Source organism: Leopardus geoffroyi, chromosome B2 (genome assembly GCF_018350155.1).
Source record: "Leopardus geoffroyi isolate Oge1 chromosome B2, O.geoffroyi_Oge1_pat1.0, whole genome shotgun sequence".
Classification (NCBI taxonomy): domain Eukaryota; kingdom Metazoa; phylum Chordata; class Mammalia; order Carnivora; family Felidae; genus Leopardus; species Leopardus geoffroyi.
In genome coordinates, this window is record NC_059332.1 from 47,584,048 (window position 1) to 47,602,324 (window position 18,277).

Genomic DNA, 18,277 nt, shown 5'->3' on the forward strand with positions numbered 1-18,277 from the left:
CTCCACTCTCTTTTACTACCTTAGTTCAGGCGGCCATACCAAAAGTATTCCATCAAACCTGCGGTGGTTACACTTTTGCTTTTCTCTTGCTTCAGGTACAAACTGACAAAAATAATCCTTCTAAAGAAATCAGTGTCTAAATAATTTCAGAGTTTTAGGAGTATAGTAAGAAAAAGTTAAATACCTTGAGCAAGTATAACTTCCATTTAAAAAAAATGGTTTAACATCATTAGGTAATATTTGCTTTTCTAAAAATGCAATTTCATAATCAACAGCTATAAATAACACATTAAACTTACACCAATTGCTTTCTATTAAAGGAATTATGTATGTGTTTAGAGAGAAAAAAAAAAAAACACCTAACGTTTAGACAAAATTTAACCAGGATTTTTGACAGAAATGTTCTGTTACCTTCCCAAATTTTTTCTTGTGGTTGATTTCGAGTTTCATAGCATTGTGGTCTAAAAATATACACGGTATGATCTCGATTGTTTTGTACTTGTTGAGGCCTGATTTGTGTCCCAGTATGTGGTCTATTCTGGAGAATGTTCCATGTGCACTGGAGAAGAATGTATATTCCACTGCTTTAGGATGAAATGTTCTGAATATATCTGTTAAGTCCATCTGGTCCAGTGTGCCATTCAAAGCCATTGTTTCCTTGTTGATTTTTTTATTAGATGATCTGTCCATTGTTGTGAGTGGGGTGTTGAAGTCCCCTTACTATTATGGTATTACCATCAATGAGTTTCTTTATATTTGTGATTAATTGATTTACATATTTGGGTGATCTCACATTTGGCAGTAAATGTTTACAATTGTTAGGTCATCTTGGTGGATAGACCCCTTAACTATGATATAAAGCCCTTCTTCATCTCTTGATACAGTCTTTATTTTAAAGTCTAGATTGTCTGATATAAGTATGGCTACTCTGGCTTTCTTTTGTTGACCGTTAGCATGATAGCTGGTTCTCCATCCCCTTACTTTCAATCTGAAGGTGTCTTTAGGTCTAAAGTGGGTCTCTTGTAAACAGCATATAGATGGATCTTGTTTTCTTATCCATTCCATTACCCTATGTCTTTTGATTGGAGCATTGAGTCCATTGATGTTTAGAGTGAGTACTGAAAGATATGAATTTATTGCCATTATGTTGCTTGTAGAGTTGGAGTTTCTGGTGGTGTTCTCTGGTCCTTTCTAGTCTTTGTTGCTTTTGGTCTTTTTTTATTTGTGTGTGTGTGTGTGTGTGTGTGTGTGCATGTGTTTTCATCTTTTCTCCCCTCAGAAAGTCCCCCTTAAAATTTATTGCAAAATTTCTTTGTCTGGGAAACTGTTTATCTCTCCTTCTATGACAGCCTTGCTGGATAAAGAATTCTTGGCTGCATATTTTTCGGATTCAGCACACTGAATATATCCTGCCACTCCTTTCTGGCCTGCCAAGTTTCTGTGGATAGGTCTGCTGCAAACCTGATCTGTCTTCCCTGGTAGGTTAGGGACTGTTTTCCCCTTGCTGCTTTCATGATTCTCTCCCTGTCTGAGTATTTTGTGAATTTGACTATGATATGCTTTGTTGATGGTTGGTTTTTGTTGAATCTAATGGGAGTCCTCTGTGCTTCCTGGATTTTGATGTTTGTGTCTTTCCCAGGTTAGGAAAGCTTTCCCCTGTGATTTGCTCACATAACCCTTTTACCCCTATTTCTCTCTCTTCCTCTTCTGAGACCCCTAAGATTCTGATGTTCCTTTTTAATGAGTCACTGATTTCTCTAATTCATAAATTGTGCTCTTTTGCCTTAATCTCCCTCTTTTTTTCTGCTTCATTATTCTCCAGAAGTTTGTCCTATATATCGTTGATTCTCTATTCTGCCTCGTTCATCCTTGCTGCTGTGGCAGCCATTCAAAGTTGCAGCTCAGTTACAGCACTTTTTATTTCATCCTGACTAGATTTTATTTCTTTTATCTTTGCAGAAAGGGATTTTAATCTATTTTTGACTCCAGCTAATATTCTTATTATAGTGATTCTAAATTCTGGTTCAGACATCTTGTTTGTATCTCTGTTTTTTAAGTCCCTGGCTGTCATTTCTTCCTGCTCTTTCTTTTGGGGTGAATTACTTCATTTCATCATTTTTAAGGGAGAAAAGGAATTAATGAAGTAAAAAATTAAACTTAAAAATATATTTAAAAAATTAAAAACAAACACATACACACACACAAAATCGAATACATGATGCTAGATCCTATGTGTGTTTTGGTCTGGGTGTTGAAAGGGGCTTGATACATATGATAAAAAAGGGGCAAGAAAAAAAAAAGGAAATCATTTGAAAATTTGAAAAAATAAATACACTGAAGTTGACTAAAATGAAATGATGGAAGTAAAATAGATTTTGAAAAAATTTACACAAAAGTAAAAAAATACAGTAGAAAAATTAAATAAAAATATTTAATAAAAATTGAAAATAAAAATGAATTTTTTCTCTTTTTGTATTCAAGAAAAAGAACAGAAATGAAAAAGAGAAAAAAGAAAAAAGAAGAAAGAAAGAAAATTGAATAGATGTACTGGCAAACAGACTGAAATTACTTCATTTTCCCCTATAGGTCAAACTATGAAGCGTTTTATAGTTTATAAACTAAGCAGGCGGAGAGGCTTCTGTTCCTGAAGAGCAAGGTTGGCCCAGTTGGGTGGGGCTTAGTGTAATGGCTCCGTTCTCCACTAGATGGCGCTGCTTAGCTTTCTGGAGTGGATTGTTGTGGCACTTGTAGGTGTGTATGCGCATGCGCGGGAATGGTGATAATGGCGTTACCCAGCTACCCAGTCCCTAGTATCAGAACTCTGTTCTCCCTGATCAGCAATCGCGCACCCGTCCTGTGTCTTCAGCTTCCATCCACTTCCCGCTTTTGCACAGTCTGTGACCAAGCCCCAGGCAGCACTTCCCTCCTGAGTTTTGTCTCAGATGCGGCTGTTTTTCCTGACCCCTTAGTTCTGAGGGACTGCGGCTTTGACCCATTCTGCCCCTCTGCAGGAGGGTCTCACAGAACAATGGCCGGGTGCCGCCGCACTCAGGAATGTTTGCAGGACCGTGCTGCTACCGGTGCCCAAAAACTGCAAGTGGGTGCCAGCCGGGTCCAGAAAACGTTTGCGAGAGAGTGTAGCAGCAGCGTTTCAGGGATTATGAAAAAATCACAACACACGTCTGGCACCAGGCTTCACCCTTAACAACCTTGTTCCAGCACCAGCAAATGTGGTTGTTGTCCGGGTCTACTGGGGCCTTGCCTTTAGAAGACCCACACAGCCTCTACCAGGTGTCCTCCCAGCAGGGGAACCACCTCTCCCCATTTGGCCTGAAGACCCCCAGACTGCACTCTGCTCCTGGGATTCACCCTTCTCACCAGAGCACCGCCAGGAATTGTGCTGCATAGTTTCAGACTCTGCAGTCCCCCTGTTTACAGTCTTAATGGAATCTAAACCCTCTCCTTTCTCCTTTCTCCCTTTTTAGTTCAGTCCCTGAGGCTGTTTCCACTTTTCCACTTTCTCTCCAGCTGCTTTTTGGGGGGTGTTTTTCCCATACTCTCCCCTCCACCCCATCTCTGTCCTCTCTCTGCATGCAAAAGTGGCTTCCTGCCCCCCCCCCCACGGTTTCTCTCTCCCCCCAGTTCACCTCTTCATGCTGCGTACCTGCTGAGTTCTGTGGTTCAGGTTGTGCAGATTGTTGTGTTAATCCTCAGATCAGTTTTCTAGGCAGGATGGTTCAGTGTTGGTCTGGCTGTATTTCATGGACACGAGACACACAAAAAACTTCCATGCTTTTCCTCCACCTTGGCTCCTCCCCTGACAGAAATATTCTAAATCAACCACCTGTTCTGCTGACCTCTGGACAGATCTGTAAAATATATGAAAAATAAAGAATTGTCATGAGATTTTATAATGACCCATCTTGGGAACATTGAAAGGCATCATGTTCTTTTTAATTGCTTTTTTCTTCTTTTATTGGTAAAGATAACTAAGAACAACATGAGCACATTTTAGAGCAGGGGTGGAGCCAATATGGAAGCCAAAACTGATCTTTTTTTTTTCTTCAGCATTTAAACACACACATATTCAGAGATCATATTTGGGTTGAGATTTGTTTTGAAATAAGATTTGTTTTGGCGGGGTGGGAGATTGTGTCTTCTGAAGCATTCTGTGAGGTTTGAATCTACAATCCATCTTCAGGAAGGCCTCTGTATGATTCTGAAGAATTAGAGAAACCTGCAAGCATCCAGAGAGAGACATTGAAGACTCAGCTTCTTAGTCTCCTTAACTCTGGGCTCAGAGCCATCTTCAGCATGCTTGGCTACCTGATTTTTGAGTGACAGTGGGTTCAGCACAAAATGAAAATGTCAGGCTCCATGTCCAAAAGTATTAGGAATTACAGATGGTCAGGGTCCCTGGGTGGCTCAGTAGGTTAAGTGTCCAGTGCTTGATTTTGGCTCAGGTTTGTGACTTTGAGCCCGAAGTCATTCTCTGTGCTGCCAGTGCAGAGCCTAATGGGATTGGGATTCTCTCTCTCTCTCTCTCTCTCTCTCTCTCTCTCTCTAAACATAAGTAAATAAGGTTTAAAAAAATTACAAAATGGTAGAACATTAAAGCAAAAATGGAGTTCTTCTGAGACTGGAGCCCTGTGTGGCTGACTGCACAGGTCATACATCTGTGACATTGAGCCCGGCTTCAGGTTTCCTTCTGGGTTGAAAGCTCAGTTTATCTGCATTGAAAAAAAATCTGGAGATTCAGAGCAGAAACTACAAGAGTAAAGGGTTTGTGTGGAGCATGCACCTATAACTTTTGGCAAACCAAATATGTTAAATGATGTGTATGGTGTATATAGTATGAAAGGTATGAGAAGTACCTCAGTGATAGAAGTTTTTCTTTATTAGAAAATTCACATGGAGAACAATGAAGTAGCAAAGTGTGATTCTATTAAAATTGAATAAGGTCTTTTGGAAACCTATTGCCCACATTATCCCATAAAGAATAGGGTCACAAGTCATCAGCACATTGTCAACTCAAATAATACACTTCATTTGTGTTATATAGTACTTATCATAATGAAATAAAAGCATTTGCTTATTTTTTTCTTTCATTCATAGGTCTGTGAAATATTAGACGAATTGACTATCTTATTATAACATTAAGAACTGGTACTGAATACTTGAATGTGTGAGTAAATTAACCTACCTTCAGAACAAGATTATTATTTATAAGACACATTTAATGTGCACAGTTTCAATCTTTAGGAGAAAAACTGTCTTTCTTTTAATTTGTTATTCCACATGTAATGTATTCATATAAATAATGAGACCAGTGACATCTACTTCTAATAGACAATGTGTTTGTTTTTGTCCCTTGAATTCAGGCTTGATTTCCTCTTGCATGACAGACAGCTTCCATAATGTGGCTCAGCCTCTCATTCCATCTGAGTCACATGTGCAATTATCTAAGCACTCCTGAAGCTGCCCATGGCCCCACACAACTCATCAGAACTTCATGTATGACCCTTGAAGGAAACAGTGGAAATTAAAATTAAAAAAAAAATTTTTTCCAAGTGTATCCATGTAGGGGTGCCTGGGTGGCTCAGTCAGTAGAGTGTCAGACTTTAGCTCAAGTCATGATCTCAGGGTTCCTGGGTTCAAGCCCCACGTCAGTCTCTGTGTCTGGAGACTGCTTTGGATTCTGTGTCTGCCTCTCTCTCTGCTCCTTCTCCACTCAGGCTCTCTCTGTCTCTCAAAATTATACATAAAAAAAAGTGTGTCCATGTAGTGATTTAAATTTTTTAAATGTTTATTTACTTTTGAGAGACAGGGACAGAGCATGAGTGGGGGAGGGGCAGAGAAAGAGGGAGACACAGGATCTGAAGCAGGCTGCAGGCTCTGAGCTGTCAGCACTGAGCCAGATCTGGGGGGGAGGAGGGGCAGGAGGGGAGCGTGGGGGGGGGGTGGGCTTCGATCTCATGAAGCATGAGATCATGACCTGAGCCAAAGTTGGACATTTAACTGACTGAGCCACTCAGGTACCCCTCCATGTAGTGATTTAAAATTACACTATAGCCTTTGGGAAATCTTATTGCCTATAATATAAGAGGCCAAAGAAAGGGTTTAGATTGCTGTTCTATTTAGCTTTGCAAACATAACTGTGACGCTAGGCTTTTATGTAATTGATTTTGTAAGCAATGGCCAAATCCACTGTTTCTCGCACTGTGCCCCAATCTGCTTTTGTAAAAACCCAGAAGAACACTTGAAAACTATTGTCATAAATTCAAACTGCTTGAGAAAAATTGGTGAAAGTCTATTACAGTTGTTTGCCAATACTCTGTTAACCCTGCTGTACCCATACCTTTTACATACTTTCCTTTTGTTCTCTTTTTCAGTTTTATTTTGTTATTCTAAGACAAAATAATGAATTAGTTTATCAAAACTAAAAACAAACAAAACAAACAAACCAAGAACAACAGCAACCAAGAAGCAAAACGAAAATGAAAACAAGCTGAGTGGTTTAGATTCCTACTAAAAAAAAAAAATGGCCTACGGTTTTAATTAAATATTCAGTATGAACATTTGGACATATAGTGATTTATTTCCACATGAGAAAACTCGTATAGCCCTTGCCATTAAGGAAAATACCTGTGATATATCAAATTTAACATGCAAAGCCAGCCTTGCATTGTAGAAATAAAAAAGGTTCCAAAGCTAAGTTATATGTTGGACTGAGGGATAGCTATCTGCTGACTAAAACAATCCCATACAAGAAATTTTTAGTGGATGAGTTTTGCTTGAAGAATGGATAATTTCAGCCAACTTAAAACCTATTATTTCATTGCCCTAATTATAATGGATTCCATAACATAATATCTATAAAATATGTTAAGAAATCAAGAACATGTTTGAGTCTGAAACAAAAATAAAAACAAACCCAAATCTTCAGTTTGCTGTCCAACACGGAAGAACCTTACAAAGTCGTCAGTGTGTGCCAATATAAGTAAGGCTGAATGATCTGAAAAATAAGCTCTTCTTAGATCTATCAGAGCTGTTAAGCCACAGGACCAACTGCTGACTCCAAAACTGCAGAGAAGACAGACACATAGATACAGATAATCACAATTTACCAGAGAGGAAATCCATTAGCAAAGAACTCCACAGAAACCAGCACCACGATAGGAAAATTAGGACTGTAACTGAGGAATTGACAGAGGCTCAGTGTAGATAAGCCTGAGAGATGAAGACTTCATCTCAGCCCCTAGCTTCTTGGTCCCCCACACTCACTTTTGTGTTTTAACTGCAGAAAGTCTGTCAAGTCCTCGCAGTGAAGATCAGAGAAAAATCCCCTCAGGCTTCTGAGGTGGGAAGAAACTAGCCATTTCAAAATATGACAGAGCATTCTGATCTACTTAATAAAACCTGTCTTCAAGAGAAACTGTGTTACCAGAGTGTAATTTGCTGGGGATTTTTCAGAGCCTAGCAGACTTGGGGAAAGGAAAATACCCAACTTATCTTGTTCTAGCCTTCCACATAGGGTAAATTGCATACCAACTCCAGCCCCCTCTAGCTTCCCTGTACCACCAAAGGGGGTGAAAACAAAGCAAAAGTTGCTAAAAGACTGATGCTGAATCATAGGACTATAAAATAATTTCTCTATGCCCACACCTTACCAGTGTATTACTGAAGGTCTATTTACCACAGTTCCTTTTACTTAGTACATCCTGTCTGTCTTTCCACACAAAAATCTGCACATAGATGCTTATAACAGTTTTGTTCATAATTACCAAAACTGAGATGCAATTAGGATGTGCTTCAGCAGGTAATGGAGAAATAAACTGTGATACATCCTAAAGAGAAAGGAGCTATCAAGCCATGAAAAGATATGGAGGAAACTTAAATGCATACCATAAGTGAAAGAAGCCAACACATCATGATTCTACCTGTATGACCTTCTGGAAAAGGCAAAACTATGGAGATAGAGGGGGCATCTGGGTGGCTCATTAGGTTGAGTATTGGACTCTTGATTTCAGCTCAGGTCATGATCCCCAGGTCGTGGGATTGAACCCTGTGTTGGGCTCCACACTGAGTGTGGAGACTTCTTGGGATTCTCTCTCTCTCTCCCTCTACCCCTCTCCCCTGCTTGTGCCCATGCTCTCTCTCAAATAAAAAAAAATTAAAAATTAAAAAAAAAACCCTATGGAGATAGTAAAAAGGTCAACTGTTCCAGAAGTTAAGGTCACAGAGGGATGAATAGTCAGAGCACAGAGAATTTTTAGGGCAGTGAAACTATTCAGTATGATATACTATAATGATGGATACATATCATAACACATTTTTCAAAAACCTTGGAATGTACAACACCAACAATGAACCCTAATGTAAAATATAAAGTTTGGAAATGATAATGTGCCAATATAGGTTCATCGACTGCAACAAATGTACCAGGCAGTTGCTAAACATTGATAATGGGGGTTGTATATGTTTATGGAGACAGGGGAACATGGACACTCTGTACTTCCTGTTCCAATTTCCTATGAACCTAAAACTGCTCTAAAAAATATGCCCTCCCAAGAAAGCAAGTGACTCTGACCAAGAAAAAAAAAAAATCTTACTAAAATTAGAAAAGAAAGGATGACAAATTTAAAAGCTGGATCTTTAAAAGATTATTAGTGTAAAACTCTGAAAATAAATGATTCAGCTTTCACTTCTGATTAAGGTGGAATAGCAGGGAGTAGATACACCATCTCATCTGAATGAGTGAAAAACAGGCAAAATCTATGAAACAACACTCAAGGGAGAAGAAACAAAGAAGGTAAGCCCACAGTTGCACTGTTTACTGTCAGGCCACGAAGTAAGGAAAGGAATCTTGGAGTCTCTAAGGGAAGGATAAACCAACTAAAATATTTTCTTTTATATATAAACTCATATGCTTTTCTAATTTGTCATTTTCCAAATATTTCACTCTTAATTTTTATCAGACATCCCCACCTTTCTTGGTTTATTATTAACATGCATTGAATTAGGAAACCCAAGCTTTGCTACGATCACTAGGAGATGTCTAATAACTAACTAAAATATGAAATACTTAAAAGCAAAGTTAATGGAAGCATAAAGCCATGAAATATAGCACCTAATTTTTAAAACAAAGTTTCTTCACAGCTTTATTAACTAACATTGCTTGAAATAAGCTATTTAAATACAGTATTTTTAAATAAAAAATGCACAGAAAATGGGGCACGTGGGTGGCTCAGTCAGTTGAGTGTCTGACTCTTGATTTTGGCTCAGGTCCTGATGTCACAGTTGTGGGATCGAGCCCTGCATTGGGCTCCTGACTGAGTGTGGAGCCTGCTTCAGATTTTTTTCTCTCTCTCTCTCTGCCTCTCTCTCTCTCTCTCCCCCCCTTTCTCTTTTCTGCTTGCACTTTTTTCTCTCAAAAAAAAATGCACAGAAAATAAGTAAATGGTAACCTCCAAGTGCATGTGTTAAATAATTCAAATTGCAACCTTGCAGGAAACAAGTAAGTCCCACACTTTTGGTTTGAACCCAAAACCCAGAGCAGTCCCACCATCCTGTGGTTAATACCTTAATTTTCAGTTTCTTTTTAAAATTGGTTTTGGGCACCTGGGTGGCTCAGTCGGTTGAGCATCTGGCTTCAGCTCAGGTCATGATCTCCTGGTTCCTGAGTTTGAGCCTTGCATTGGGATCTGTGCTGACAGCTCAGAACCTGGAGCCTGTTTCAGATTCTGTGTCTCCCTCTCTCTCTCTGCCTCTCCTGACTCACACTCTATCTCTAAAAAATAAATAAACATTAAAAATAATTTTTAAAAGTTGGTTTTAAAAAGTAAAAAACTATTTTTAATGTATATAATTATTAAATGTAAGTATAAAATTGGGTTAAAGAAGTGATGGGGATTAAGGAGTGCACTTTTTGTGATAAGCAACAGTGATGTACAGAAATGTTGAATCACTATATTGGACACCTGAAACTAATATTACGCTGTATGTTAACTATCTGGAATTTGAATAAAAGCTTAAAAAAGTAAAAAAAGAAAAAAAAATGAAGTAAATAAAATTTCAATTACAACTATGTACTATATATTATTCATAAATATACATGTCATACATGTATGTATGTGGTATGTAAGTATGTGTATATATATTCACACACACACACAAATATTTCTTACTTTCTAGGTCTGCTTGAATTCTGTTTTTTCCCCCCAATCTTCTAATTCAAGGCACTGATTCTTTCCCTTGCAGTTTTAATTCTTTTATGTAATGGTTCTAACACCATTTAATATTTTGTATTAGCAATACTTAAATTTGTCACCTCCTTTACCTTTTGCCAGCTTATTTTCAGTCTCATAGTGCCCTTAACTCATTTTACTTCCCTCATAATTTTTTTCCATGAAGTATGCTTATTCTCTAAATGTACAGAAACATGATCTTTAAGATCTTTCAGTGTCTTCTAAAGTTTTTTTTTCAATATATGAAATTTATTGTCAAATTGGTTTCCATACAACACCCAGTGCTCATCCCAAAAGGTGCCCTCCTCAATACCCATCACCCACCCTCCCAGCCCTCCCACCCCCCATCAACCCTCAGTTTGTTCTCAGTTTTTAACAGTCTCCTATGCTTTGGCTCTCTCCCACTCTAACCTCTTTTTTTTTTTCTTTTTTTCCTTCCCCTCCCCCATGGGTTTCTGTTAAGTTTCTCGGGATCCACATAAGAGTGAAACCATATGGTATCTGTCTTTCTCTGTATGGCTTATTTCACTTAGCATCACACTCTCCAGTTCCATCCACGTTGCTACAAAAGGCCATATTTCATTCTTTCTCATTGCCACGTAGTATTCCATTGTGTATATAAACCACAATTTCTTTATCCATTCATCAGTTGATGGACATTTAGGCTCTTTCCATAATTTGGCTATAGTTGAGAGTGCTGCTATAAACATTGGGGTACAGGTGCCCCTATGCATCAGTACTCCTGTATCCTTTGGGTAAATTCCTAGCAGTGCTATTGCTGGGTCATAGGGTAGGTCTATTTTTAATTTTCTGAGGAACCTCCACACTGTTTTCCAGAGCGGCTGCACCAATTTGCATTCCCACCAACAGTGCAAGAGGGTTCCTGCTTCTCCACATCCTCTCCAGCATCTATAGTCTCCTGGTTTGTTCATTTTGGCCACTCTGACTGGCGTGAGGTGATATCTGAGTGTGGTTTTGATTTGTATTTCCCTGATAAGGAGCGATGTTGAGCATCTTTTCATGTGCCTGTTGGCCATCCGGATGTCTTCTTTAGAGAAGTGTCTATTCATGTTTTCTGCCCATTTCTTCACTGGGTTATTTGTTTTTCAGGTGTGGAGTTTGGTGAGCTCTTTATAGATTTTGGATACTAGCCCTTTGTCTGATATGTCATTTGCAAATATCTTTTCCCATTCCATTGGTTGCCTTTTAGTTTTGTTGGTTGTTTCCTTTGCTGTTCAGAAGCTTTTTATCTTAAGGTCCCAGTAATTCATTTTTGCTTTTATTTCCCTTGCCTTTGGGGATGTGTCGAGTAAGAGATTGCTACGGCTGAGATCAGAGAGGTCTTTTCCTGCTTTCTCCTCTAGGGTTTTGATGGTTTCCTGTCTCACATTCAGGTCCTTTATCCATTTTGAATTTATTTTTGTGAATGGTGTGAGAAAGTGGTCTAGTTTCATGTCTTCTAAAGTTTTAATAAGTCTTTCCATTTGATGTTGTTTTAAATTCACCTTTAATTCTTTTTTTTAGTAATAGTTTCAACTGAGCCCATGATCACTCAGTCAAAGAATGCACTGCCCTTATTCCCTGTGAGCTAGATATGATCACATTGCTAAGTTCAGGCCAAAAGAACTTCTTGTTCTCTTTCTCAAAGACATGGTGCTTACTGTGGATTCTTCTTTCTCTATCCTGTTGGCTGGAAAATGTCAACAATTGAATTGATCTTTCTGCTCCTAACGATGAAAGCTAGGTGCAGGTGTTAATAGAGCCATTTTCCTAGCCTGAATCTTTGGGTCAGCTCAAGAAGTGCCTACTTACCCATAATCACCCTGGGGAATGTCACATGAGAAAGAAAGAAATCTCTGTGTTGACATTTTGGGCTAGATTGTACTTTTTTGTGAAGGCTGTGTTTGTATTGTAGGTTGTTTAGTAGCATCCTTGGCCACAGCAACAAGATGCCTATAGTTCCTCTTCTCATCCCAGTTGTGACTAACAAAAATGTTTCCATTCTTTGGCTAATATCCTCTACAAGGAAAAATTGTCTCTGGGTGGGAATCACTAGTGTAGAGACTAATGTAGAAATTGTTACCTGTAGGTGGGGTGCTGCCTTAAAAAAAAACTCATACAACATAGTATTCATGTAGAGGTCAGGTGGAAGGAAAAGAGTAAAATGGCATGGAAGGCTGGGAGGTGCTGATCATGTTTCTGCTGTGGCATTTGGTAAAACTGTGGTAGGCACAACATGTTCCTGTAGAGCTTAAAGCTACAGAGAAAGTGTTTAGAAAGAAGCAGAATATCAGTACATTTGGTTATTACACGCTGTCTTAAGCAAAATACTGCAACCCCCAAAAATGAGCATATCCAGGAAATATTGGACAATCTCTTTGTTGCCTGCAACCCAAATTGGCTAATACACCAGGAAAGTAAGTTCTCTCAGAGTTGGAAAAGCTAACAGTCTCACTCCCACAAACAACACAAGAAAGACTGTCAGTTTTACTCAAAGGTCTCTCATTTGGAGTTTTCAGCCAAAAATAATGAGGAGGTCACAGGCAAATATCAGGTGATAGGTGTTGCCTTCCCACTGCCTACTTTTTTGGAGGGCCACAAGTTAACTAATCTTAAAATGAAGAAAAAGGAAGTGAGGCCAGCAAGGCAACCAATTAATTAAAAGCAAGAGTCAGGAGAATAAGAAACATAACTAGAAGATATTTTTGGGTGAGCTTCTTTCACACAGAGATCTTGATTCTTAAGTTGAAAAGTCACTAACCTGGCCTTAAAAGGTTTTCAACTGTGTGATATGAAGAAATCCTTGATTTCTTAAAACCACAGCATCAAAGAGGAAGCTATGAGAACCATGTGGTGGCCTAATGTGGCCCAACTCTCCAACATCAGCTTTAGAAGATGGCATGGAAGATTAGGAAACAAAGAAAATTTCCCAGGTGATCAAACTTGGGGCCAAAAAAGGGACAATGGGTAAGAAACTTCCTCCCAGAGAAGAAAACCAGTCTGACCACAGAAGTTCTTTTACTGCCAGGCCGTGGGAGCTTTTGAAATTCTGAGCCAGCCCTATTTATTTCCCAATCGTAATGAACCAATGAGTTTTTTAGGTGAGGATTTTTAATTGCACTTTCTTATTTCTTCGCCACCATTGTATATTGAGTGTGTATGAGTGCTGTAGGTGAGAGAGAAATAAATGACTGCACTTTTCTGTTCATCAGACTGTTGGGCTCCCCACAGGATATCGAAAAGATTGTGTATCACCCAGAGATACTCAGTTTTGAGTGGGATGCAGTAACTGGACATTTTATTATATTTCTTGGAGAAAGGATATTTTCTTTATGTAGGAAGAAGGATACATGGATACTCATACATGGATACTGGGGTGGCCAGAGTGAAAGTCTATCAGGAGCCTTTACTTTTCCCTTGGTATTTATTGCCTCTCCACTTCCTTTTAGTAATAGAATCTGTTGATCTTTAGTTGAGTACAAGGTATCCAGCTACAGAGAATACATTCCCAGGCCTCTCTTGCAAAATAGACCCCATCATGCAACTAATAACCAGCAGAACACAAAATAGCCAATAAAAGAAAAATTCCTGAATTTTGGGGGACATGTGTGTAAAAGAAACACATTGCCTTTCACTAACTTCTCCTTTGGACTGGATATCAAGCAGTAAAAATGCAGACTGACACCTCACACACAGAAATGTAACTTACTTATTGAGAGTAAGAGATTTGTTTCACTAGATTGGTTCCCTAGATGACCTCATGGAGAAGAGTCCACCTTTTACCCTGGACTTTTATGAAAGAAAATAATACAGTATAACCTTATTTCAACTGCTATAATTTTGGGTTTTTGTTTTACTTGTTTTTAAATCTATATCTTAACTCCTGTATTTTCTCTGGGATTATCATGGCATTATGAATATTGTCCTCAGAAATATGCTGAAGTTTTGGGCATATTAACATTAAAAGTTTAATTATTTAATTAATTTTAGTTTATTTTTAATTAAGTTAATTTATAGAATTGACCTGGTGCTATGGGCCATAGGCTATTACAACTGGGATAAGTTACTCTGCATTTTTACTTTAAACTTAACAGTATTGCCTTGTGACAGCTCTTTGTATATAGAGTTAGGCAAAATATTTTCCAATAAGTATTTTAATTTCTTCTACATTTCTGAGTATTTTCTTATTCTATTTTCTAACAGGGAAGACTTTTTATATCCTTATTTTTCTCATGACTATAAATATATTTATCTCAAAAATCTAGTTTTAAGATTTAGCAATTATATATATTACCCATTTATTAAAACAATTCTGCTTTACATATTAAGCAATTATTTAAAATGTGGATTGAATTTGTAGATCCCATATGAGAGTACACAGACATATATATGTACTATAGTGCATCCACACATAGAGACATAATTCCTTTCTTGGGTTTCATTTCTTTCCCTTTTTTAACTTCTTGAATTCAATAAATATCTTTTATTTCTCTTCTTTCTTATTTAGTAAGAAATTTCCTTTTAGCTGAGCTTTGTTACCCATGAATTCTTAAACACAATTATTTTTCTTCATTTGTTTTTCTTTTATTGTTTAAAAGTTTGTTAGCTTCTACCCCATCCTTCAACAGTTTGGGTTTTCTCTTGTTTTCCATGTTTCAAGTAGTGAAACAGTAACAAAGCTGTAGTAAAATTAAAAAAGAGAGAGAGAGAGAGAGATTAAGTTTATTCAACTCACTTTAATATGCAATGCAAGATTATGTCCTTCCTGTGTATCACAATGGTAAAGTTCAAATGAGATCTTGAAGAGAGCAGGCAAATGCATGGCCAAACTGGGTTGCATTGCTGTACTAATGTTAAGAGTTCCTGATAGCCAATATCTTAGTCATTGCATAGGTCTTGATCTGGGGCTAACTAACAAAAGTCAAGTTGAAATGTAAAGCACTAAGTTGAATTGAAGCCTATGGACAGGAAATAGTAGACATGAATATCATCAACTATAGGTTGCTGAGGGCTTCCACGCCAGGAAGGACTTTACCTTCCAGAAGTTCCAGACTAGCACCTCCTCCAGTGCTCACGTGGCTCATTTTATCTTCAGTGTTCCATTTGGCACAGCAAGTGGCAGTGTCTCCACCTCCTATAATGGTGATACAGCCCCTGGAAGTGGCCTTCACAATTTCATCCATGAGGGCTTTTGTTCCATTAGCAAAGGCATCCCATTCAAATACCCCTACAGGTCCATTCCACACAATTACCTTAGCGTGGGCCACAACTTGAGCATACTTCTTGTTGGTCTCAGGACCACAGTCCAAACCCATCCATCCAGCAGGTATGCCTGATTTTACAGTGGCTTGGCCAACCTTAGCATTCTCCTCAAACTTGTCAGCAGTGACAAAGTCAGTAGGAAAGGTAATGTTAACACCATTCTTACTAGCTTTATCCATGATATCTTTGACAATTTTGGCCCCCTCTTCATCAAAGAGGGATGCACCAATCTCCATGTTGTTGAGTACCTTAAGGAAGGTATAAGCCATTCCACCACCAATTATCATCTCATTGACCTTGTCCAGCATATTTTTGATCAGTTGGATTTTGTCTGCCACTTTGGCTCCACCAAGTATAGCCAGAAAGGGTCTCTCTGGGTTTTCTAAGGCTCTGGCAAAGTACTCTAGCTCCTTTTTCATCAGGAATCCAGATGCCTTCTGGGGAAGATTCACTCCCACCATCGAACTGTGGGCCCGGTGAGCAGTGCCAAAAGCATCATTGACATATACATCCCCTAGTTTGGAGAGTGATGCTCGAAAGGCTTCTATTTTACCTGGTTCAGCTATAAGCTTATTTCCAGAAGGATCTTGGCCTTTTCCTTCTTCCTCCACATGAAAGCGCAGGTTCTCTAGTAGGATGACTGAACCAGCAGCCGGGTTGGCACAGGCTTTCTCCACTTCTGGGCCCACACAGTCCTTTAGAAACAGAACATCCTTGCCCAGCAAGGATTTGAGCTCAGCAGCAACTGGCTCTAAGGAGTATTTATCAGGCATGGGAACACCATCAGGTCGACCTAAATGACTCATAAGAATTACTGACCTGGCTCCATTATCTAGGCAGTACTTGATGCTTGGGATGGAAGCTTTGATTCTCTGGTTGTTTGTAATCTGGTTCTTCTTCATGGGAACATTGAAGTCTACTCTCATGATGACTCGCTTCCCTTTAACATCCAGTTTGTCCAAAGTTAACTTCTTAGAAAGAGACATCTTGATAATACAAAGACAGAAGCTGACACCTGGATCCCAATGCTGAAGAACCACTTTACTGCTCTCGGGAGGCTGGATGGGTGATGCTTTCCAACGGCTTTCCCCTTGGCCCGCCCCTTCCTTTTCATCACTAAGTCCCCCACAGGGCAGGCGTGATTGAACTAGGGAAAAGGAAACTTGGCTCTGCAATTGGTTAACGGTCCTGTCAATCTTGATTTGGAATATGTTGCCGTAAAGCGTCAAACTGCCGGTGCTGAACACGAACCCGAGTAGTGATTGGTACCTGGCTTGCAGTGAGAGCTGGGGAAGTGAAGAAACCTTGGAATAAGAATAGTTCTGCTAAAGCTCTTGCAGGTTCTTTTTCCACATATTTTGACTCTTGCTCTTACTTTTAAAAACAAAACAAAACAACAACGAAAAAACCCTCGACCATGTCAAATCTTAATTATATTGAGATAGAAAAAACTGCAGTACCAAATAAAGAGATGGGTTGAAATGATGGGTCTATAAATCCTTATTTATTCAAGGCAACATATTATGCTTCTGTTTTTCCTTGATACATATTTCCGTTAACAGTCTAGCTTGTTGTTAGCCATTGGCTTTAGGTATATTCTAGGGTAAGTGGGAATGATTTGTTTTTATTACCTTGCTTATTCTGTTCTCAAACAACTGTGAGAGAATGCTTGGTGGCTTTAGGATAATCCCATGAGACAAAGAGGGTAACAGTTAAACACTGCAGGTGATAGTGACTTTTCTTTCAGACGACAGTTATGATAAGGCCTCTCTTTTTTTGGCTCTTTGATTCATTACCTGTATGAATCAGAAATTGAGCTGAAAAGAGGAATGATTTTCATGAGGATGAAAATGCCCATATGAATTGAAAATGAGTAAGAGATTTAATTTGGGGGGAAAGAATATATGGCTGATTGGCTTAATAATAAAAACTGGCTTTGTAATTAGTTGATATGGCAGTTTCCATAAGTTGAATGTAGCATATATTATTGATAGGGGCGCCTGGGTGGCGCAGTCGGTTAAGCGTCCGACTTCAGCCAGGTCACGATCTCGCGGTCCGTGAGTTCGAGCCCCGCGTCAGGCTCTGGGCTGATGGCTCAGAGCCTGGAGCCTGTTCCGATTCTGTGTCTCCCTCTCTCTCTGCCCCTCCCCCGTTCATGCTCTGTCTCTCTCTGTCCCAAAAATAAATAAACGTTGAAAAAAAAAATTAAAAAAAAAATATGTTTGAGGCATAATCCAGTAGGATGGCTATAATTTAAAACAAGGCAGACAATAACAAGTGTTGACAGGGATGTGGAGATATTGGAATCTTCACATATTGCTGGTAAGAATACAAAATGCTGCAGCCACTTTAGGAAAAAGGTTTGACACTTCCTCAAAATGTTAAACATGGAGTTACCATAAAACCCAGCAATTACACTCCTAGGTATATACTACAATGATAAAATTATACTCTTACAATGGCTAAAATTCCAAACTATGACAATAATACATGCTGTCAAAGATGCATAGCAATAGAAACTCATTTATTGCCAAGAAGAATGAGGTATGCTACAGCATTGTTTTGGAAAACAAGTTGGCAGTTTCTTATAAACATAGACTTACAATATAAGCCATCAATTCTTCTCCTAGGTATTTGTTCAAGTGCACAGAAAACCTATACTGTTTCAAACTTGTGTATGCAAATATTTAGATCAACTTCATTCATAATTGCCAAAAACTGAGTGCTTTTAAATTGGTGACATCTATAAAACTGTAGATATATCCATG

At 38.7% G+C, this 18,277-nt stretch overlaps 2 protein-coding genes and 1 long non-coding RNA gene across 3 annotated transcripts in view; 1 reads left to right on the forward strand and 2 right to left on the reverse strand.

Moving 5' to 3' along the window:
• Positions 1-3,689, reverse strand: part of LOC123608488 (cysteine-rich secretory protein 2-like) — a 53,310-nt gene extending 49,621 nt beyond the window's left edge. Inside the window, exon 1 of the mRNA XM_045498501.1 lies at positions 3,665-3,689. The gene's annotated coding sequence lies outside the window, so the exon portion shown is untranslated. The remainder of the gene's footprint in view (positions 1-3,664) is intronic.
• A 983-nt stretch (positions 3,690-4,672) lies between these two features.
• LOC123608490 lies at positions 4,673-8,805 on the forward strand. Its single transcript, XR_006717255.1, has 3 exons — positions 4,673-5,185; positions 5,382-5,514; positions 8,717-8,805. It is a non-coding gene; the product is annotated as an uncharacterized LOC123608490 (long non-coding RNA).
• Positions 8,806-14,963: 6,158 nt separating this feature from the next.
• Positions 14,964-16,608, reverse strand: PGK2 (phosphoglycerate kinase 2). Its single transcript, XM_045498505.1, has one exon. The coding sequence runs from the start codon at positions 16,493-16,495 to the stop codon at positions 15,242-15,244; it is 1,254 nt and encodes a 417-aa protein (XP_045354461.1). The 5' UTR covers positions 16,496-16,608; the 3' UTR covers positions 14,964-15,241.
• Between the last annotated feature and the right edge of the window lie 1,669 nt (positions 16,609-18,277).

Bases quoted from the DNA above. Each gene is read 5' to 3' on its own strand.
- PGK2 (XM_045498505.1), bottom strand. From the start codon at position 16,495: ATGTCTCTTTCTAAGAAGTTAACTTTGGACAAACTGGATGTTAAAGGG.